The sequence below is a fragment of the Odontesthes bonariensis genome, chromosome 7 (assembly GCF_027942865.1).
Source record: "Odontesthes bonariensis isolate fOdoBon6 chromosome 7, fOdoBon6.hap1, whole genome shotgun sequence".
Classification (NCBI taxonomy): Eukaryota; Metazoa; Chordata; class Actinopteri; order Atheriniformes; family Atherinopsidae; genus Odontesthes; species Odontesthes bonariensis.
In genome coordinates, this window is record NC_134512.1 from 174765 (window position 1) to 198872 (window position 24108).

General features: G+C 47.2%; 1 protein-coding gene across 2 annotated transcripts in view; it reads right to left on the minus strand.

Moving 5' to 3' along the window:
* Positions 1–24108, minus strand: part of ano1b (anoctamin 1, calcium activated chloride channel b) — a 226703-nt gene that overhangs the window by 140661 nt on the left and 61934 nt on the right. For both annotated transcript variants that reach the window (XM_075469194.1, XM_075469193.1), the window contains exons 3-4: positions 13281–13379; positions 2879–3030 (exon numbers count right to left, since the gene is read on the minus strand). In XM_075469194.1, the coding sequence (XP_075325309.1) occupies positions 2879–3030; positions 13281–13379 (251 nt within the window). The remainder of the gene's footprint in view (positions 1–2878; positions 3031–13280; positions 13380–24108) is intronic.

The window sequence follows — 24108 nt, forward strand, 5'->3', positions numbered from 1 at the left end:
GAACTCGGCTTCAGGCGACACGGGTCACCAACACGCCAAACGTTCACATTGCTCGACGCGGGTCGAAGGTGCAATTTGGACCCGCTAAGGTAGCGGGTCGCAGTGTGAAAGGGGCTAATGTTGGTTAATTGCATTTACGCATCACATATGATCTGTACATGATCGAATGAAAGTGTTTCCTGTTAACATACAAATTCATCATGTGATGGCGCTTTTATAGCAATGTGTGTGGTCGATAGCTCCGATTACAAAACCGGCTCTCGCTTCAAATTGAGCTTTAATGTTGGCCTGTTCAACTGCATTGTGGGAATTTGATATACATGGCTGAGATGCGGATAATTCTGTCCCACACGGCTGGCATGGCTCGGCTCAGGGTAGACTGGCACAGTCCCAATTGGTTGGCCAGCTCCCTCTGGAATGCTCCGGTTGCTATAGGAACCCCAGTGTGCACATCACCTGTGAGCACAGGCAGCGCATGGCTCCTCGCTGTGTTGTGCTCCAACGCCGGCCGCAGCTCTGCGCACAGTTCCAGGAGGATTTCCCTCAAAACGGCTAATGAGTCTCCATCATGTGCCAGCAAATCCTCTCTTTCTCTGAACACACGCTCTCTTCGAATTGCACCATTTGCAAAGTCTTCTAATACTGCTAAAGCAGCCATTGTTTTTAATGGTATGCATTGCACCACTTTGCGCTGCTTTTATATCCACTCGTGTAACTGCAGACACATGGTTCTGTTAATAGTTTATCAGTATTAATTGTTCCAGTATCTCAAATGTGCACATCACTGTCTGAGGACTAATTGTTTTCACATTTATTTATTATAACAGTTTCCCAACATCACCTTAGGTGTCGCCAAAGAATCAAAAGCTGCAGAAAAGTGCGTACGCCAGCCCTGACATTAGCGTGAGGCACCGCACATTTCCACGGTCATTTAATTCTGATACATCTGATCGTTGACGTGAAAAGATGCGTACGCCACTATTTTGTGCGTAGGCACCCTTTGTACATGAGGCCCCAGGTGTGGGATGCGCCGGGTTTCGAGTAACTTCAAGCAAGTTGGGAGCCTTACCTATGCGGGACTGGCCAGGTTTCATGTAATGGATGGCGAGCTAAGGCCTCGAGGCTGAAGAATAAGCCCAAAGACCTAGAGTGCACGTATCTGTAAGTGTGGAAGGAAGCACTAAAGCAGTTTCCTCCACACACACTCACACTGCCCTTTCTCAAGGAACTTTGGACTTTGTTTTTTGTGGGCTTCGTATGAGCTGTGCTGAGGCTTTGACAAATCATATGAACGTTTTATTTCAACTCTAACGCGTTGAACTCAAATGACATTTTCCACTGTATATAATGTAAATATCTATTGCTATTCCTCACTGTAAAATAAAATACATCACAACTAAGCACCGCAATTCTGTGTCTGTGGTTCAATAAGCACACCATCTTCCTCCGAGTCGAAACAAGATCTTCTGATACTAGCACAACCACTACCCCAATTGCAGCATTGTACATGCTACACACAGGAACTATGTCAGAGGCTGTCTGACTTTAGACTCGGAATTTTTAAAACCTGCCGACGGCAGCTTTAAGGGATGTTAAAAAATGGCAAAAACAAAAAAACAATCTGTATTGGCTTTTGGCCAAATCAGTATTTTCAACATCAGTATCAGCACACAATTTCACACTTAGTGCATCCCTATTTTTTGCATGTGACATACAAATGTATATTGTTTCTTTTTAAATATATTCATATAGTTTCCTTCAGAGTGAATTTCAGTCATCCTTTTTCAGAACACATATACACTAACAAAAATAGATAATCCTGATATGACTACTGAGTTAAGCTTTAGAACAATGTTTCACTTTCTGTTAGAAGAAGAACTAGGGTTGGAAAATAAGTTACTGCTGCACAGTGTTTGATATCAGAATTAGTGTGGAAAATAATATATATCTGATTTTGATTTCCTTCATTCAAATGCCATATTACCTTGTGAGGTTTTAAAAGCCTTTTGTTAAGATTTTGCACAAAGAGTAGCTTCCTGAAGGTTACTAAACAGTTTGTTACAGTTACAGTAGTTAGACATTCAAATATACTATTAAATTAATTTAATTGTGAACATTTTCCATGTTGCTTTGGCAGTGTATCCAACAACCGGTACTAGCTCAGGAAATCTTGATTGTCTGAAGGTAATGCTTTCAGGATAACTTGTGCTGTCAAAACTGACACAGGTCTCCTGACTCAGCATCAGTGTGTGACGAGTTGGGAGAGAGAATGGATTTTATACATAACAGAAAATATCTGGGGGGCTCACTTTAGACAGGAAGACAATACACCCAGAAATTTGAGGATTACATTTTAAAGTCCATCGAATAAATCAAAATCTGATATTTTGAGTTTTTACTTTGTTTTGAGTTTTTACTGTCTTAAAGGGGTTGTTTTTAACAGAGTACAGGAAATTGTGACCATCTTACTCTTGTGACTGAATCCTATCTGTATATGAGTGTGTGCACAGTACACAGTCAATAACTGACATGTTTATGTTGCATTCTATTTATATGGGTGTGTCCATCTGCATGGAATGCATATCATCTCACATAATGTCTATCTTTTGCAGACCTAAAAAACTTTTCTAAGTGTCATTATGATAAAAGCCATCCCTTTGTTTCAGTGATAGTATGAAATGAAAATATATACTGTATATATTGAAGAAAAATATCTGAGAAATAAGTACAAAAAAACAGTTAGTATTAAAATTTAATATGGGTTAATTTAGTGTATATTAGACTAAAATCAAACACACACATTTTATAAACATATTGATATTCCGAACAAATTTGACAGGTTGAACTCTTTTCTTTCAAGTGTAACATTTATGCTTACAGATGTTGTTTTTCCCTGGAGAAAGTGTGTGACAGGTGTTTGATGTTCTTTGATGTTCTTTCCTCAACGTGAGGGTGAAGTGGCTCCAGAACTTTACTGACCAGAGAGCTGATCTTCTTTACAACACCATTCGACTGCTTGACTTCATACACCTAGAATTTGAGACAAACGACACACTTTTGTTACTTTGAAACATACAGATTAATAGTTGCCCAGTTAAAATGTTAAAAGTAGTGAAAATATTAAAAGAAAATTTGTCAAAGTGTATACCTTCATACATTAGACTGCTTTTCTTTTTAATTATCTAAACGAGACAGAAACGTTTTTATCAAGCATTTTGACGTTGGTGATGTTTCTTTTTTTTATTCACTGCTAATAAACAGCCTCTGCACTGTATAGTAAGGCAGTTATGCCCTTTTCTTAATTCAGTGGGCAAAATATTCTTGAATTGTTCCTGTGGTCAGCTGGTCATAGTCAATTTATTGTGAAGAAAAATAGTGTCAATTCAAACAAGAGAGTCCTAGAGATTGTCAAAAGCAGTCCAAAAAATGAGTGTATGCTGCTAAAAGATTTTACCAATATGTGTGTAGAGACAGCTTCTTCAAATCCATCCTACCCACCTACCACTACTACTCCCCCTTACACTATCTCTGAAACATATTAATCATTGTTAGTAATTATTTGATGAGGCCTTTTCCAAACAGCTGATTTTGGTTTTGGAAGCCTTGTATGCTCCTAAGATGTTGCAGTAAACTTGATCTAATATGTTATTGTATCTGGTGGAAAAGTGAATGAACTTCTTGAATTTTGGAAGCACTGCTTTGAGTTCAACATGATTGAAGTCTCCCGCCACAATCACAGCTGCCTCTGGGTTGGAGTTCATCTGCCTGCTGACCAGACAGTAGAGCTGCTCTAGTGCTAGCTTAGCATTAGCCCCCGGTGGAATGTAAACAGCTATGATGAGGATGGAGCAGAACTCTCTCACCTATCCTATTACCCAGCCACTGAGATTATATTTAGGATGGTTTAGTGGAGAACATTCTGTCTATTCTCCTGGCTTCAGCTTCTCTAGTGTACCTTCTCAGGTGGATAGCTAGAGCTGTGAGATGTTGTTTGGCAGTCTCTAGTGCCTCATGTATGGAGAGTTTGTTGTATTTCTTAGGGAGTTCCAAGATAAGGAACCACCTTTCTAACTACCACATATTTACTCCCAGCGAACAGGAGCTCTGTCCTAACTTTAGTACATTTAAACTCCTCTACTAGACTAGATACTGGGAGCTGGAGTACGCCTTTCCCATACAGTGCCACAGTACTTAAGCATCTAGGAACACCTAGCCACTTCCTTATGTAAAAGCTAACTAATCTTTCCATTTTTCTGCAACAGATAATGGAATTTCATACACAGACAGTGGCCACATCAACCTAGGAAACAATTAAAAACTACAGACACCAGAACTTCAACTTTCCTGGATGCCGTGGGTGAAGTATGTTGGAGACCAGAATAAGGCTTTCTTCAAAACCAGTGAAGCTAAATTGCATATCTCTAGAATATTTGAACAGTTTCTGCGTTGGATGTCATGGGCTGCAGGAACATAAGGTGAGGAAGTTCCTGTTACCCTCTCCAACCACAACTCAGGACCATTTATCCTGCTTCAAGTGTGCTGGGGTCGAGCTTATTGGGGCCTTAAGTTTTGCCCTGAACTTGCACTAGGGCTTCTCAGAACACACCCAGATAATACAGCTGGGGTTTGAATCATGCCTGCATATAAACACTATGTGCATTGTATATGCCTCAAAATTTTTTTTGTGAAAACAGAAAATTGTAAACGAATATTAATCCATCTGAGTTACCAATAAAGCTACCCTCATTCACATATTTTTCTGGTAAACCGGGACTGAAAATCAGCCCATTAAGACTACGTGTCAACTGGCGTCCACTTAAAGCATTTCCCGACTGTCGCTCTGATCAAATAAAAAAATTATTTTATAAACGATGCCTCATCTGAAAAAATTGCCATTCAACTAACATCATCTGTGCAGTAAATTCAGCTGTACTTACATGTACCATGATCTCCCACAGAGGAAGTTAGAAGTAGCAGAATGTCTGGTAACAGACCATGAATGTTTAACCATCATTTATAAATGTTATAGAGACCATTTATAAATATGAATAGATAATATATTAATGTAAGTTAATAGTTACTTTACATTAGTTTCGTTTATTTTATTCCAAGCAAAAATAATATACAGAACAAGCGGCTAAGTATTTGTGCAAATTCAAATAAGCTTGGAAAGGAGTGGGATGAAGACAAGCTTATAGATTCCCACCCCCATTCAGTTCTTAATAAATAATAAGGCCGCCGCCATTTACATCATTGGTTCTCCATCAAATGTGTGCACATAGTACAGTTACAATAAAGAAAAGGAAAAAATACATACACATACACATCTATATATATATATATATATATATATATATTCATACATACATGTATACAAACATTTCTCTTCCCCCTTTTCTTCTTCCTTAAAAAATACCAGCAATGGTAATAAGAATACCCCAAGGGTAAGACCTGTGAGTAACTGATTATAACATATTTTACTGTCGTACGCAGCGATCTTCTTGCGCACTATACTTTAATAATATCATTTTTTTGTATCTTAGTTTGAAAAGGTGAATGGATGGGCATTGTTTAATATTGACACATAGACTGTTCCATAGACGGACGCCACATACAGATACACACATGGTTTTCCTCGTGGTCCTCACTGCTGGTACTTTGAATTTTCCACAGCCCCTCAAATTGTAGTTACCTTCTCTTTTTAAAAATATTCTTTGTATATTTGTCGGTAATAATTCCTTACTTGCTTTGAACAATAGCTGTGCTGTATAGAAATTAATTACATCTTGTAGTTTTAATATTTTGGACTGCAGAAACAATGGATTTGTGTGTTCAAGGTAACCCACTTTATTAATGATTCTTACGGCTCGCTTTTGTATTGTTACTAGGGACTGAAGTGAACTTTTATAGTTATTTCCCCAGACTTCAATTCCATAGGTTAAGTATGGTGATACCAGGCAGGAGTACAATATATGCAAAGCCTTAGAACATATTTAGCTTTGTTCACTATTGAAATATTGTTTGCTGCCATTTTCTGTATATGTCTGATATGTGATTTCCAGCTCAGTTTATTATCAATTGTGATTCCTAAGAATTTGATTTTGGCTAATTTCTCTATTTCAGTACCATTTATGTTAATTGCTGATTTATCTTTTTCTCTATAATTTCCAAATGTGATAACTTTTGTTTTGTTTAAGTTGAGTGATAATTTATTCATATTCAGCCATGTTTGTACTTTAGTTAATTCATGATTTACCTCTTCTATTAGCTTACTGTAATTCTCATCACAGTGAAATAAATTTGTATCGTACGCAAATAATACCATTTTTAGTACGTTAGAGACCTTAAATATGTCATTAATGTATAAGTTGAACAGTAATATGGCCAGTATAGAACCTTGAGGAAGACCACAAACAATGCCCATTCGTCACCAAACTTCACAAATTGCTGTCTCTCTGTTAAATAGCTTTTAATCCAGTTCAAGGCCACTCCCCGTATGCCATATTTTTCTAATTTTTGAAGTAGTATACCGTGATCAATTGTATCAAATGCTTTCTTCAGGTCTATGAAAATTCCGACAGCGTGCTTTTTGTTGTCTATTGCATCAGTGATTTCTTCTACAGCGTCTATGATTGCCATTGTGGTTGATCTCTTTGGTCTAAATCCGTATTGTCCATCATTAAGCAGTTTATGTTTCTCAATAAATTTTTCTAGTCTGGTGTTGAACAATTTTTCTAATATTTTTGAGAACTGGGGTAGAAGAGAGACTGGTCTATAATTTGTGAAGATGTGCTTATTTCCACTTTTAAAAAGTGGTATTACTTTAGCAATTTTCATTTTTTCTGGGAATTTTCCAGTTTGGAGGGAAAGGTTGCATATATAAGTTAATGGTTTTGAGATATTATTGATCATTTTTTTTACTACTCTCATGTTTATGTCAAAACTATCCATAGAGGATTTATTTTTTAATTTGTTCACGACCGCTTTAATTTCTTCCTCATTCACATCTGTGAGAAAAATGGTTTTTGGATTCCTATTTATTAATGAGTTTGCAGAGTCATTGCTGTTGCTTACTAGGATTTTATTTGCTAGTTTGGGTCCGATATTTATATAGAATTCATTAAATTTGTTTACAATATTCTCCATATTATGCTCTTCAATAGAGTTGTCTATAAAATAATCTGGGTATGAGTTGGTTACATGATTATTTTTTAACACCGTGTTTAATATATTCCAAATTCCCTTCATGTTGGTCTTATTTGCATTTAATTGATTTTCATAATATAATTTTTTACTATTTCTAATGATGTTTGTTAATTTATTTTTGTAAACTTTATAGCGTTTTTCTGATTAAACGATGAAATTATAGTTAATAGTTATGAGTTGTACTCATAACATTTTTAACACAATATTAAGTATTTGTTAATGATTTCCAAATGTTTTAAATACCTTTAACAAATTGTTTGTAAAACAATTATAGATTAGATATTATAGATTAATTTGTGTACCTATTTGTAGCACATTGGAAATGGTTAATATTTGTTTTTTTAAACAAAATCTATAAACATTACTTGGATGGTTATTGTCAAGTCAAATTTATTTGTATAGCACATTTCATGTACAAAACAATTCAAAGTGCTTTACAGAAAATAAAAGCATTGCAGCGGAGAGTGGAAAAAGCATTAAAAATACATAAAAGAATATAAAGAGAAAGAAATAAAAGGATTTTAATTAATTACAATGATTAAAAACAAGCAACAGTCTGGATAAGTTAAAAGATACCGTGCAGATTTCATGCATAGACACATGAGAAAAGAAATGTCTTTAACCTGGATTTAAAAATGTCTCCATTTGGTGAAAGTTTAATCTCCACTGGCAGTTTGTTCCACTTGTTTGCAGCATAACAGCTAAATGCTGCTTCTCCATGTTTAGTCTGGACTCTGGACTGGACCAGCTGACCTGAGTCCTTGGATCTGAGAACTCTGATAGGTTATATTCTCTGAACATATCACAGATGTATTTTGGGCCTAAACCATTCTGGGATTTGTAAACCATCAGCAGGCTTTTAAAATCTATTCTGTGACTGACTGGAAGCCAGTGTAAAGATTTTAAAGCTGCTGTGATGTGTTCAGATCTCTTAGTCCGGGTTAAAACTCCAGCAGCAGCGTTCTGGAGGAGCTGCAGATGTTTAATGCTCTTTGTGGGAAGTCCAGTTAAAAGAGCATTACAGTGATGGAGTCTGCTGGAGATGAATGCATGGATGAGTTTCTCTTGGTCTTTTTGGGAGAGGAAACCTCTTAAACAGGACCTTGATAGAAATCAAGTCTGTCTTCGGCAGACCTGTCGTCAATGGGAAAATACATTGAAAAGCACTTAACGAGGGCATTTGTGGGCTCAACAAGCTTTTGTACTATTATACTAGAGTTTTGCACTATTGTTTAGGTTATTTAAATGTTCTATTTGTGCACAGTTACATACATTTTATTATAATTTTGCACTGTTTTACACTGAATGTTAATTAATTGTCTGTTTGGGTTATTTGCATTTATCTACAGAGAATGAAAGAAAAATAAATGTTGACTTCTGGAGACTTCTGGATTTTTAGCCTTCTTCACAATGATTTGGGACGTGGTTTGGAACTTGAGAATATTTTACCAGTCTGTTGTTGGGACAACCATATTCTTTGCTGTGGTTTGCTGGGGTGCAGGCATCAAAGCAAAGGTTGTTAACAGTCTGAACAAACTCATCAAGAAGGTCAAGTCTGTCATTTGGATGAAGCACTCCATTCTGGAGGAGTTGGTTGTGGACCGAATATGGGCAAAACTGCTAGCAAATAATGGACAATAACTCCCACCCCCCCACGATACTGGATAATCTGAAGAGCAGCTTCAGCAACATCCTCTCTGTCTGAAGGAACAATACAGTTGGTCGTTCCTTCCTGCTGTCAAGCTGTACAACTCCACCTTGATCAGACCTGCACGCACAGAACTGGAATGAGTTGACCGCTGATGCACTCCGTAACTTTTGTGCTTCCAAACCTGGAAACACATCTACACTACAGCCTCTGTATTATGTGATATAATCATAGTAATGCTATTGATAATGATGATAACTATGTTGTCATTGCATAACATGTGCAATAGGGATATTATACTATATACATTTGCAATAAAGCAGTACATTGTGTAAATATATACGATGTGATATGTACCATACTCATGGCAATCCAAATACTGCCTCAACCACCAACTGCCTTACCTGTAGATACGAGGGATGTTTTTTAATCTATATTTTTATATTGCTACTTGTTTATATTCTATTTTTAACTTTCTATTTAAATTTATTTTTTCATTCTTGTATTTTTAAGGGCATCTATATTGTTTCTCCATTCTTGTTGCTGCTATGATGATTCCATTTCCCTCCGGGGATTAATAAAGTCTTCTGATTCTTATTTTAACCCATTGAGGCCGGGAAAGCATTGCCGCATTTCTACCTTTAAAGCCGGGAGCGCTGTTGCGTTATTCTACCTTTAAGGCCGGGAAAGCGTACACGACTTTTTTCATGTATAAGGTTGTTTTGCACCAATTATTGACCTCTGCGCCAATTAAATGCATTATAATAGACACGTGAGAGTGTCGTCATGTTCCTCGTGTCATTGTTTTGAAGTTAAGTTACATCGAAAAAAAAAAAAGTTAAGTTTCATCGAACCAAGCATGGAGGACTTTCAGTGGGAAGACATTTCAGACGGGAGTGATTGTGAGGAGTTTCTTGGCTTTGAAGATGCTGAAGAACGTGCTGACCCAATTGATGAAAATTTATGGCTAGCACATATGTTTGAGGATGATTTTGAAGGGTTTGAATGTGAGTGGAAGACTGGGGCTGTGTTCGAAACCGCCTACAACATACTACATACTTGAAAACGGCATACTCATTCGATCGGACAGTATGCATAGCGTTTACACACAGTGCACTTCACTCCTGCCCGAGCCGAAATCAGCCAGCCTAAAAAGCTGATTTCGCTTAAGCTATAAACTCTGTAAATATATAACTTTAGCAACATTTGAATCATTTTCAGGCGAGAAAGTAGTCATTTAGACCCCCAAGGTGTTGAAAATCTGACAAAATACCAGCTATTTACAATTTTGTTGCCACGAATTCGGCGCTACTAAAGCTAGCCGCAGTGAGCAACGCACTTCCGGTTATGCCGTTTTGACTGCTCTCGTCCCATTAAAGGTAGGGTAGGAGATCCTAGATTTTGAGTCCAGTGAAGCTGCATTTTGAAAACACACAGGTAAAAAGTCCCAACCCTTTTCTTCACTTTCCCCCCGAAGGCACGCCTCTAGAGTACATGAACGCGCACGAGCACGAAGGTGCACGAGCGCTGTTCTGACAGCAAGCATCGATCGTTGCCGTATTTAGTATTTAGTATTTAGTTTATGCTAACTATACGTTTAATAATGCTAGGTGCTATCCAAGCTGGCTCTAGTTTAGCTTCCTGCCAAGCTTCTGGACACGTAATTCGTTCACGGAGCAGGGTACGCGCACAGGGGGAAGGAGGGGGAGGGGGAGGGAGGAGCAGATTGCAGTTTGATAGACGGCATCAGAATCCAATCATTGTGAACGGTCCGTTCACAATGATTGGATACTATTTTTCCTAGATTGTACGTTCTAGAGGCCACTAAAACTTTTCATATTTGTGTCAAAACTTTTAATTAATTGGTTGCAATGAGGGTGTGAAGAGTATTTCAAGCAATATGTAAAAAAATGTTCCAGAAAAAGATCCCCTACCCCACCTTTAACGGAATTTGACTGTTCAAATGGCGATGGGCGACGTCACGTTATGTTGCATCTTGGGTAGTTTGAGTGTGACAATTAACCTCATGATGAATACTCAATATTTCGGCGAATCTAGTATGCATCGAGTGTACATCCGGGAACTTAAAAAAGTATGACTAGTAGGAATAGTAGGAGAAGTAGGCGGTTTCGAACACAGCCTGACAATTACCACCGTAATCGACGGAGAGATTTCAACCGCACACCAGCGGTGAAAGTCGATTTACCTGCAGATGCCACACCGTTGCAGGCATTTAATCATATTTTTACTGAGGAGCTTTGGGCGCATCTCGTTTCCGAGACGAATAGATACAGTGACCAGGTACTTCAGACTCCAGCTCGAGCAAAGATGGCAAGGTGGTCACACGTAACTGTGCCGGAGATGAAAACGTTTATTGGAATGTGTATGGGCTCCTTGTGCTGCCAGTACGAAGAGATTACTGCCGATAAAATAAATATATAAATAAATAATTTAAATATAAAATTAAATTTTATTTTATTTTATTACTGTTTTCTAATTGAAAATAGTGCTGTTCCTGCACTTTACTTTTTACATTTTCTATTTTCGTGAAGGTGTATGTAAATAAACTCAATTTCCAAAGAAAGCCACAGGTGTAAGCTCTCAAATACTTTTTTTTAATTTTGTTTCTATCTGCTACAGAGGCTGAGAAATCAATCATTTAGTAGGCGTTGACACAATTGCTGAATTTCCAGAAAAACTTCAGGTTTTAGGGGGTCTTTCTGAAATCGCCCATAGGTTTTACAGGCATTCTTTTCCAGGTGTTTTAGGCCTAAATGGGTTAAATGAGATCCCAATTCTGCTCTTGGCTCTTTCTGCTCTTGGCTCTCGGTGGAAGAGGTCGCGTTTCTCTCTGCTCCTCCCTCCCTTTTTTTGCCCTGCTCAGCCTGTCTGTGTCTGTGTCTTTTGAGCATCTTTTTACATATCAGACGAAGCCAAATAAGATGGATTTAGTCAGCTGGGGTCTCAATGCTATTGATCAAATTTTCTCAACCGCGAAGATGGCGAAAGGACAAGCGTCTTGCCCCGACGGTACGTTCTTCGCTGGATACACGGAGGATGCATGGGGGAAGTGGCGCACCGTGTGTTTGGCGATGCTGGCTGTCGAGGACGCGGAAGACGTCTACATATTTGGATTTATGATACTCGGGTTCCTGCTGTTTGGAGTTGGAGGATACCTGGTATTTTGTGAAATTAAGAGATCGTGGAAAGCGTTTGATGGGGTCACAAGAGCAATCAACGCTCAGACTGAGATGCTACGTGAGCAGAGTCGGAAGCTGGATGCGATCCTTGCGCAGGTTCGCAGGCTGGCTGAGATTCCTGGACTCAGAAGAGAAGTGGATTGACCTGGGAGAATGGTTGATTGATCGCTTGGACCGGGCGGAAAGGGTCCACATTCCACAATTCGGCTGAATTCGGGACTTCGCCATGAGATACCAGCAATGGACAGAAAGACAGAGAGCGCAATCAGTTGTCTGTCTGACCTAAATTAATTGTTATTCCAATCCGGCACCCCACACTGGCCTTGTGGCCAGCTGCATAATCATTCTCCACGCTTGTTATGATAACATGATGCTCTTTCCCATGTGCTCCCCCTCCCTTCCTGCACTCCTGTGAGATTTGTTGTGGAACTGGCTGACATATTCCAACTTGTCAAGGACAATTGCCTGATCCAACATTCTGTGCAGACTTATTGAACAAACACTCACGCATACACATACATGCCCATTTATAACACATGCAACTCCTCACCTCTTCACTGTCCCATTGCTTAAAGGTGTTGTTATGTGTATGTGATGCTTTTTCTGTGCTGAGGTTTTTTTGAGACCTCAGACCGTATCCTAATAAGGGTACAGTGTGAAGTATGATTTTTTTCCCTCCCCTCACCCAATGTTGTTCCCCTTCCTTCTTATCTGGCGGCGCCTGCGTGGCCGTGAGCCCGCGGGCTGCGATGCCTTGGTCACACTCTCTCTCCCCTGTCTGTTTCTGTGTTGTCTGTCTGTCTTGACCGAAACTGGAATTTCCCCTCGGGGATTAATAAAGTATAATTGATTGATTGATTGATTGATTGATTGATTGATAAGCAAGCCCTTTCTTCAAGGTCTGGGGGCTGTTAGTAAGGGTCTAAATCCTTCTCCAATAAGTGTCTGGGAGCAATGCAAGGCATGGCCAATTTTAGTCAAAATTTAACAATATAAAAAAATCACAAACAAAAGACTGAAATTTTGAGCATGACCATACTCATAGCAACTACCTTGTAATAATTTAATTTAACACACTTCACCCAGCTTGAGCAACAGAAGGTCAACATGTGGGCTCACATACAAGGAAACTAAACTAGTTGTGTAACTCCACTGGTATTATTAAAAAAGATGTGGCATTTTAATTCTGAAGGCAGACAAAGAGACAGAAAGACTGTAAGACTTACTTTCTTTGTTGGCATCTTTAGCTTCATCAGTTCAGCCTCTCGACAGAGAACAGTCCAGGGAGCGTGAATCTTCACAAAGCCCACACCTGGAATCTTGGCCTAAGAGACATTTGACAAATAAGAATAGTCTAAATATCAGCTTGAAATAATAATAAATAGCCATTTTGAGCTTGCAAATCAATGTTCAGAAATGCTGTGTGGACAGCATTATTCCCTCTAAAACTGTCACAATCTTCCCCAACAATAAACCAAGGTTACCAAGGAGCTTAAAGAAATCCTCAACAAAAAGAAGAGGCTCTTTTTTACTGGCTCAGAATCTGAGAAGAGAGAGATCAACAAGGAAGTTAAGCGCGCCATTAAAACCGCCAAGCTGAAATACAAAAACAAACGCTCAGCTTGGCAGGGCCTTAAAAACATGGCCGCTGTGAATATCGCCACCACCTGCCGAAATACCATCCAGGTGGACGGTAGCAGCCATGCATCCCTTCTCAACGACCTCAACTCCTTCTACACCAGATTTAAGAAAGACAACGCGACCTGGCTGGAAGAGTTTAGGACAACACTTCAACCCAGCAGCTGCACACTCACCTTCAACACAGAGGATGTGGTGAGAGCTCTGAGGAGGACTAAAGAAACCTGCTCACCTGGCCCGGACAACATCAGCGGCCATGTTTTAAGGTACTGTGCTGAACAGTTAGGAGAAGTGTTCCAGATCCTCTTCGACAGCTGTAGAGTTCCCCATATGTGGAAACATTCCACAGTCATCCCCATCCCTAAAAAGAGTCCCACCAAAGTACTCAACGGTACATAATTTTAAAAATGATATAAACTATAAGTACTGAAGTTTGTCTTGTGATAATAATGACATATTCAATAGCATTTAATTTTCATTCATTTTTAATTAATATTCAGTCCGAATAAGCTGAACAGAGAATCCACACCGCGCCATCACACATCAAGCAGATGTATGGCAGACAAAAAAAAACACTAACTGTGGCCCCAGTAGCTCCATATGAACAAAGAAATTAAACGATTGCACTTAAAATATGAACAGTTCACCTGCTGGGGCCTTAACAGTTCACCTGCTGGGGCCTTGAACAGTTCACCTGCTGGGGCCTTGAACAGTTCACCTGCTGGGGCCTGAACAGTTCACCTGCTGTGAACTGAACAGTTCACCTGCTGGGGCCTGAACAGTTCACCTGCTGTGGCCTGAACGGTTCACCTGCTGCTGGGGCCTGAACACTTCACCTGCTGGGGCCTGAACAGTTGACCTGCTGGGGCCTGAACACTTCACCTCCTGGGGCCTGAACAGTTGACCTGCTGGGGCCTGAACAGTTCACCTGCTGTCACCTGCTGGGGCCTGAACAGTTCACCTGCTGTCACCTGCTGGGGCCTGAACACTTCACCTGCTGTCACCTGCTGGGGCCTGAACACTTCACCTGCTGTCACCTGCTGGGGCCTGAACAGTTCACCTGCTGGGCCTGAACAGTTCACCTGCTGTCACCTGCTGGGCCTGAACAGTTCACCTGCTGGGGCCTGAACAGTTCACCTACTGTGGCCTGAACAGTTCACCTGCTGGGGCCTGAACACTTCACCTGCTGGGGCCTGAACACTTCACCTGCTGGGGCCTGAACAGTTCACCTACTGTCACCTGCTGGGGCCTGAACACTTCACCTGCTGTCACCTGCTGGGCCTGAACAGTTGACCTGCTGGGGCCTGAACACTTCACCTGCTGTGGCCTGAACAGTTCCCCTGCTGTGGCCTGAACAGTTCACCTGCTGTGGCCTGAACAGTTCACCTGCTGGGGCCTGAACAGTTCACCTGCTGTGGCCTGAACAGTTCACCTGCTGTGGCCTGAACGGTTCACCTGCTGGGGCCTGAACGGTTCACCTGCTGCTGGGGCCTGAACACTTCACCTGCTGGGGCCTGAACCGTTCACCTGCTGGGGCCTGAACACTTCACCTGCTGTCACCTGCTGGGCCTGAACAGTTCACCTGCTGGGGCCTGAACAGTTGACCTGCTGGGGCCTGAACACTTCACCTGCTGTGGCCTGAACAGTTCACCTGCTGTGGCCTGAACAGTTCACCTGCTGGGGCCTGAACAGTTCACCTGCTGTGGCCTGAACAGTTCACCTGCTGTGGCCTGAACGGTTCACCTGCTGGGGCCTGAACAGTTCACCTGCTGTGGCCTGAACGGTTCACCTGCTGCTGGGGCCTGAACACTTCACCTGCTGGGGCCTGAACAGTTGACCTGCTGGGGCCTGAACACTTCACCTCCTGGGGCCTGAACAGTTGACCTGCTGGGGCCTGAACACTTCACCTGCTGTCACCTGCTGGGGCCTGAACACTTCACCTGCTGTCACCTGCTGGGGCCTGAACAGTTCACCTGCTGTCACCTGCTGGGGCCTGAACACTTCACCTGCTGTCACCTGCTGGGCCTGAACAGTTCACCTGCTGGGGCCTGAACAGTTCACCTGCTGTGGCCTGAACAGTTCACCTGCTGGGGCCTGAACACTTCACCTGCTGGGGCCTGAACACTTCACCTCCTGGGGCCTGAACAGTTGACCTGCTGGGGCCTGAACACTTCACCTGCTGGGGCCTGAACAGTTCACCTGCTGTCACCTGCTGGGGCCTGAACACTTCACCTGCTGTCACCTGCTGGGCCTGAACAGTTGACCTGCTGGGGCCTGAACAGTTCACCTGCTGGGGCCTGAACAGTTCACCTGCTGTGGCCTGAACAGTTCACCTGCTGGGGCCTGAACAGTTCACCTGCTGGGGCCTGAACACTTCACCTGCTGGGGCCTGAACACTTCACCTGCTGGGGCCTGAACAGTTCACCTGCTGTGGCCTGAACAGTTCACCTGCTGTCACCTGCTGGGCCTGAACAGTTCACCTGCTGGGGCCTGAACAGTTCACCTGCTATGGCCTGAACAGTTGACCTGCTGGGGCCTGAACACTTCACCTGCTGGGGCCTGAACACTTCACCTCCTGGGGCCTGAACAGTTGACCTGCTGGGGCCTGAACACTTCACCTGCTGTCACCTGCTGGGGCCTGAACACTTCACCTGCTGTCACCTGCTGGGCCTGAACAGTTCACCTGCTGGGGCCTGAACAGTTCACCTGCTGTGGCCTGAACAGTTCACCTGCTGGGGCCTGAACACTTTACCTGCTGGGGGCTGAACAGTTTACCTGCTGGGGCCTGAACACTTCACCTGCTGTCCCCTGCTGGGGCCTGAACACTTCACCTGCTGGGGCCTGAACACTTCACCTGCTGTCACCTGGTGGGGCCTGAACACTTCACCTGCTGTGGCCTGAACACTTCACCTGCTGTGGCCTGAACAGTTGACCTGCTGGGGCCTGAACACTTCACCCGCTGTGGCCTGAACAGTTCACCTGCTGGGGCCTGAACAGTTCACCTCCTGGGGCCTGAACAGTTGACCTGCTGGGGCCTGAACAATTCACCCGCTGTGGCCTGAACAGTTCACCTGCTGGGGCCTGAACAGTTCACCTCCTGGGGCCTGAACAGTTCACCTGCTGGGGCCTGAACACTTCACCCGCTGTGGCCTGAACAGTTCACCTGCTGGGCCTGAACAGTTCACCTGCTGTGGCCTGAACACTTCACCTTCTGGGGCCTGAACAATTCACCTGCTGTGGCCTGAACAGTTCACCTGCTGGGGCCTGAACAGTTCACCTGCTGGGGCCTGAACACTTCACCTGCTGTGGCCTGAACAGTTGACCTGCTGGGGCCTGAACACTTCACCTGCTGGGGCCTGAACAGTTCACCTGCTGTGGCCTGAACAGTTCACCTGCTGTGGCCTGAACACTTCACCTGCTGTTGCCTGAACACTTCACCTGCTGGGGCCTGAACACTTCACCTGCTGGGGCCTGAACACTTCACCTGCTGGGGCCTGAACACTTCACCTGCTGCTGGGGCCTGAACACTTCACCTGCTGCTGGGGCCTGAACACTTCACCTGCTGGGGCCTGAACAGTTCACCTGCTGTGGCCTGAACGGTTCACCTGCTGCTGGGGCCTGAACACTTCACCTGCTGGGGCCTGAACAGTTGACCTGCTGGGGCCTGAACACTTCACCTCCTGGGGCCTGAACAGTTGACCTGCTGGGGCCTGAACAGTTCACCTGCTGTCACCTGCTGGGGCCTGAACACTTCACCTGCTGTCACCTGCTGGGGCCTGAACACTTCACCTGCTGTCACCTGCTGGGGCCTGAACACTTCACCTGCTGTCACCTGCTGGGGCCTGAACACTTCACCTGCTGGGCCTGAACAGTTCACCTGCTGTCACCTGCTGGGCCTGAACAGTTCACCTGCTGGGGCCTGAACAGTTCACCTACTGTGGCCTGAACAGTTCACCTGCTGGGGCCTGAACACTTCACCTGCTGGGGCCTGAACACTTCACCTGCTGGGGCCTGAACAGTTCACCTACTGTCACCTGCTGGGGCCTGAACACTTCACCTGCTGTCACCTGCTGGGCCTGAACAGTTGACCTGCTGGGGCCTGAACACTTCACCTGCTGTGGCCTGAACAGTTCCCCTGCTGTGGCCTGAACAGTTCACCTGCTGTGGCCTGAACAGTTCACCTGCTGGGGCCTGAACAGTTCACCTGCTGTGGCCTGAACAGTTCACCTGCTGTGGCCTGAACGGTTCACCTACTGGGGCCTGAACGGTTCACCTGCTGCTGGGGCCTGAACACTTCACCTGCTGGGGCCTGAACCGTTCACCTGCTGGGGCCTGAACACTTCACCTGCTGTCACCTGCTGGGCCTGAACAGTTCACCTGCTGGGGCCTGAACAGTTGACCTGCTGGGGCCTGAACACTTCACCTGCTGTGGCCTGAACAGTTCACCTGCTGTGGCCTGAACAGTTCACCTGCTGGGGCCTGAACAGTTCACCTGCTGTGGCCTGAACAGTTCACCTGCTGTGGCCTGAACGGTTCACCTGCTGGGGCCTGAACAGTTCACCTGCTGTGGCCTGAACGGTTCACCTGCTGCTGGGGCCTGAACACTTCACCTGCTGGGGCCTGAACAGTTGACCTGCTGGGGCCTGAACACTTCACCTCCTGGGGCCTGAACAGTTGACCTGCTGGGGCCTGAACACTTCACCTGCTGTCACCTGCTGGGGCCTGAACAGTTCACCTGCTGTCACCTGCTGGGGCCTGAACAGTTCACCTGCTGTCACCTGCTGGGGCCTGAACACTTCACCTGCTGTCACCTGCTGGGCCTGAACAGTTCACCTGCTGGGGCCTGAACAGTTCACCTGCTGTGGCCTGAACAGTTCACCTGCTGGGGCCTGAACACTTCACCTGCTGGGGCCTGAACACTTCACCTCCTGGGGCCTGAACAGTTGACCTGCTGGGGCCTGAACACTTCACCTGCTGGGGCCTGAACAGTTCACCTGCTGTCACCTGCTGGGGCCTGAACACTTCACCTGCTGTCACCTGCTGGGCCTGAACAGTTGACCTGCTGGGGCCTGAACAGTTCACCTGCTGGGGCCTGAACAGTTCACCTGCTGTGGCCTGAACAGTTCACCTGCTGGGGCCTGAACAGTTCACCTGCTGGGGCCTGAACACTTCACCTGCTGGGGCCTGAACAGTTCACCTGCTGTGGCCTGAACAGTTCACCTGCTGTCACCTGCTGGGCCTGAACAGTTCACCTGCTGGGGCCTGAACAGTTCACCTGCTATGGCCTGAACAGTTGACCTGCTGGGGCCTGAACACTTCACCTGCTGGGGCCTGAACACTTCACCTCCTGGGGCCTGAACAGTTGACCTGCTGGGGCCTGAACACTTCACCTGCTGTCACCTGCTGGGGCCTGAACACTTCACCTGCTGTCACCTGCTGGGCCTGAACAGTTCACCTGCTGGGGCCTGAACAGTTCACCTGCTGTGGCCTGAACAGTTCACCTGCTGGGGCCTGAACACTTTACCTGCTGGGGGCTGAACAGTTTACCTGCTGGGGCCTGAACACTTCACCTGCTGTCCCCTGCTGGGGCCTGAACACTTCACCTGCTGTCACCTGGTGGGGCCTGAACACTTCACCTGCTGTGGCCTGAACACTTCACCTGCTGTGGCCTGAACAGTTGACCTGCTGGGGCCTGAACACTTCACCCGCTGTGGCCTGAACAGTTCACCTGCTGGGGCCTGAACAGTTCACCTCCTGGGGCCTGAACAGTTGACCTGCTGGGGCCTGAACAATTCACCCGCTGTGGCCTGAACAGTTCACCTGCTGGGGCCTGAACAGTTCACCTCCTGGGGCCTGAACAGTTCACCTGCTGGGGCCTGAACACTTCACCCGCTGTGGCCTGAACAGTTCACCTGCTGGGCCTGAACAGTTCACCTGCTGTGGCCTGAACACTTCACCTTCTGGGGCCTGAACAATTCACCTGCTGTGGCCTGAACAGTTCACCTGCTGGGGCCTGAACAGTTCACCTGCTGGGGCCTGAACACTTCACCTGCTGTGGCCTGAACAGTTGACCTGCTGGGGCCTGAACACTTCACCTGCTGGGGCCTGAACAGTTCACCTGCTGTGGCCTGAACAGTTCACCTGCTGTGGCCTGAACACTTCACCTGCTGTTGCCTGAACACTTCACCTGCTGGGGCCTGAACACTTCACCTGCTGGGGCCTGAACACTTCACCTGCTGGGGCCTGAACACTTCACCTGCTGCTGGGGCCTGAACACTTCACCTGCTGCTGGGGCCTGAACACTTCACCTGCTGGGGCCTGAACAGTTGACCTGCTGGGGCCTGAACACTTCACCTGCTGTCACCTGCTGGGGCCTGAACACTTCACCTGCTGTCACCTGCTGGGGCCTGAACACTTCACCTGCTGTCACCTGCTGGGCCTGAACAGTTCACCTGCTGGGGCCTGAACAGTTCACCTGCTGTGGCCTGAACAGTTCACCTGCTGGGGCCTGAACACTTCACCTGCTGGGGCCTGAACACTTCACCTCCTGGGGCCTGAACAGTTGACCTGCTGGGGCCTGAACACTTCACCTGCTGGGGCCTGAACAGTTCACCTGCTGTCACCTGCTGGGGCCTGAACACTTCACCTGCTGGGGCCTGAACACTTCACCTCCTGGGGCCTGAACAGTTGACCTGCTGGGGCCTGAACACTTCACCTGCTGGGGCCTGAACAGTTCACCTGCTGTCACCTGCTGGGGCCTGAACACTTCACCTGCTGTCACCTGCTGGGCCTGAACAGTTCACCTGCTGTGGCCTGAACAGTTCACCTGCTGGGGCCTGAACAGTTGACCTGCTGGGGCCTGAACAGTTGACCTGCTGGGGCCTGAACAGTTCACCTGCTGTGGCCTGAACAGTTCACCTGCTGTGGCCTGAACAGTTCACCTGCTGGGGCCTGAACAGTTCACCTGCTGGGGCCTGAACAGTTCACCTGCTGGGGCCTGAACACTTCACCTGCTGTGGCCTGAACAGTTCACCTGCTGTCACCTGCTGGGCCTGAACAGTTCACCTGCTGGGGCCTGAACAGTTCACCTGCTATGGCCTGAACAGTTGACCTGCTGGGGCCTGAACACTTCACCTCCTGGGGCCTGAACAGTTGACCTGCTGGGGCCTGAACACTTCACCTGCTGTCACCTGCTGGGCCTGAACAGTTCACCTGCTGGGGCCTGAACAGTTCACCTGCTGTGGCCTGAACAGTTCACCTGCTGGGGCCTGAACACTTTACCTGCTGGGGGCTGAACACTTTACCTGCTGGGGGCTGAACAGTTTACCTGCTGGGGCCTGAACACTTCACCTGCTGTCACCTGCTGGGGCCTGAACACTTCACCTGCTGTCCCCTGCTGGGGCCTGAACACTTCACCTGCTGGGGCCTGAACACTTCACCTGCTGTCACCTGGTGGGGCCTGAACACTTCACCTGCTGTGGCCTGAACACTTCACCTGCTGTGGCCTGAACAGTTGACCTGCTGGGGCCTGAACACTTCACCCGCTGTGGCCTGAACAGTTCACCTGCTGGGGCCTGAACAGTTCACCTCCTGGGGCCTGAACAGTTGACCTGCTGGGGCCTGAACACTTCACCCGCTGTGGCCTGAACAGTTCACCTGCTGGGGCCTGAACAGTTGACCTGCTGGGGCCTGAACACTTCACCCGCTGTGGCCTGAACAGTTCACCTGCTGGGCCTGAACAGTTCACCTGCTGTGGCCTGAACACTTCACCTTCTGGGGCCTGAACAATTCACCTGCTGTGGCCTGAACAGTTCACCTGCTGGGGCCTGAACAGTTCACCTGCTGGGGCCTGAACACTTCACCTGCTGTGGCCTGAACAGTTGACCTGCTGGGGCCTGAACAGTTCACCTGCTGTGGCCTGAACACTTCACCTGCTGTTGCCTGAACACTTCACCTGCTGGGGCCTGAACACTTCACCTGCTGGGGCCTGAACAGTTCACCTGCTGCTGGGGCCTGAACACTTCACCTGCTGCTGGGGCCTGAACACTTCACCTGCTGGGGCCTGAACAGTTGACCTGCTGGGGCCTGAACACTTCACCTGCTGTCACCTGCTGGGGCCTGAACACTTCACCTGCTGTCACCTGCTGTTGCCTAAACAGTTCACCTGCTGGGGCCTGAACACTTCACCTCCTGGGGCCTGAACAGTTGACCTGCTGGGGCCTGAACACTTCACCTGCTGTCACCTGCTGGGGCCTGAACACTTCACCTGCTGTCACCTGCTGGGCCTGAACAGTTCACCTGCTGGGGCCTGAACAGTTCACCTGCTGTGGCCTGAACAGTTCACCTGCTGGGGGCTGAACACTTTACCTGCTGGGGGCTGAACAGTTTACCTGCTGGGGCCTGAACACTTCACCTGCTGTCACCTGCTGGGGCCTGAACACTTCACCTGCTGTCCCCTGCTGGGGCCTGAACACTTCACCTGCTGGGGCCTGAACACTTCACCTGCTGTGGCCTGAACACTTCACCTGCTGTGGCCTGAACAGTTGACCTGCTGGGGCCTGAACACTTCACCCGCTGTGGCCTGAACAGTTCACCTGCTGGGGCCTGAACAGTTCACCTCCTGGGGCCTGAACAGTTGACCTGCTGGGGCCTGAACACTTCACCCGCTGTGGCCTGAACAGTTCACCTGCTGGGGCCTGAACAGTTCACCTCCTGGGGCCTGAACAGTTGACCTGCTGGGGCCTGAACACTTCACCCGCTGTGGCCTGAACAGTTCACCTGCTGGGCCTGAACAGTTCACCTGCTGTGGCCTGAACACTTCACCTTCTGGGGCCTGAACAATTCACCTGCTGTGGCCTGAACAGTTCACCTGCTGGGGCCTGAACAGTTCACCTGCTGGGGCCTGAACACTTCACCTGCTGTGGCCTGAACAGTTGACCTGCTGGGGCCTGAACACTTCACCTGCTGGGGCCTGAACAGTTCACCTGCTGTGGCCTGAACAGTTCACCTGCTGTGGCCTGAACACTTCACCTGCTGTTGCCTGAACACTTCACCTGCTGGGGCCTGAACACTTCACCTGCTGGGGCCTGAACAGTTGACCTGCTGGGGCCTGAACAGTTGACCTGCTGGGGCCTGAACAGTTCACCTGCTGGGGCCTGAACACTTCACCTGCTGCTGGGGCCTGAACACTTCACCTGCTGCTGGGGCCTGAACACTTCACCTGCTGCTGGGGCCTGAACACTTCACCTGCTGGGGCCTGAACACTTCACCTGCTGGGGCCTGAACAGTTGACCTGCTGGGGCCTGAACACTTCACCTGCTGTCACCTGCTGGGGCCTGAACACTTCACCTGCTGTCACCTGCTGGGGCCTGAACAGTTCACCTGCTGTCACCTGCAGGGGCCTGAACACTTCACCTGCTGTCACCTGCTGGGGCCTGAACACTTCACCTGCTGTCACCTGTTGGGGCCTGAACAGTTCACCTGCTGTGGCCTGAACAGTTCACCTCCTGGGGCCTGAACAGTTCACCTCCTGGGGCCTGAACACTTCACCTGCTGTCACCTGCTGGGGCCTGAACAGTTCACCTGCTGTCACCTGCTGGGCCTGAACAGTTCACCTGCTGGGGCCTGAACAGTTGACCTGCTGGGGCCTGAACAGTTCACCTGCTGCTGGGGCCTGAACAGTTCACCTGCTGTGGCCTGAACAGTTCACCTGCTGCTGGGGCCTGAACACTTCACCTGCTGGGGCCTGAACAGTTCACCTGCTGGGGCCTGAACACTTCACCTGCTGGGGCCTGATCACTTCACCTCCTGGGGCCTGAACAGTTGACCTGCTGGGGCCTGAACACTTCACCTGCTGTCACCTGCTGGGGCCTGAACACTTCACCTGCTGTCACCTGCTGGGGCCTGAACAGTTCACCTGCTGTCACCTGCTGGGCCTGAACAGTTCACCTGCTGGGGCCTGAACAGTTCACCTGCTGTGGCCTGAACAGTTCACCTGCTGGGGCCTGAACACTTCACCTGCTGGGGCCTGAACACTTCACCTGCTGTGGCCTGAACAGTTGACCTGCTGGGGCCTGAACACTTCACCTGCTGTGGCCTGAACAGTTGACCTGCTGGGCCTGAACAGTTCACCTGCTGTGGCCTGAACACTTCACCTGCTGTGGCCTGAACACTTCACCTGCTGGGGCCTGAACAGTTGACCTGCTGGGGCCTGAACACTTCACCTGCTGTTGCCTAAACAGTTCACCTGCTGTGGCCTGAACACTTCACCTGCTGTTGCCTGAACAGTTCACCTGCTGTGGCCTGAACAGTTGACCTGCTGGGGCCTGAAAACATCACCTGATGTGGCCTGAACACTTCACCTGCTGGGGCCTGAACAGGTCACCTGAACAGGTCATGGAACGGGTGCTTGCAGCT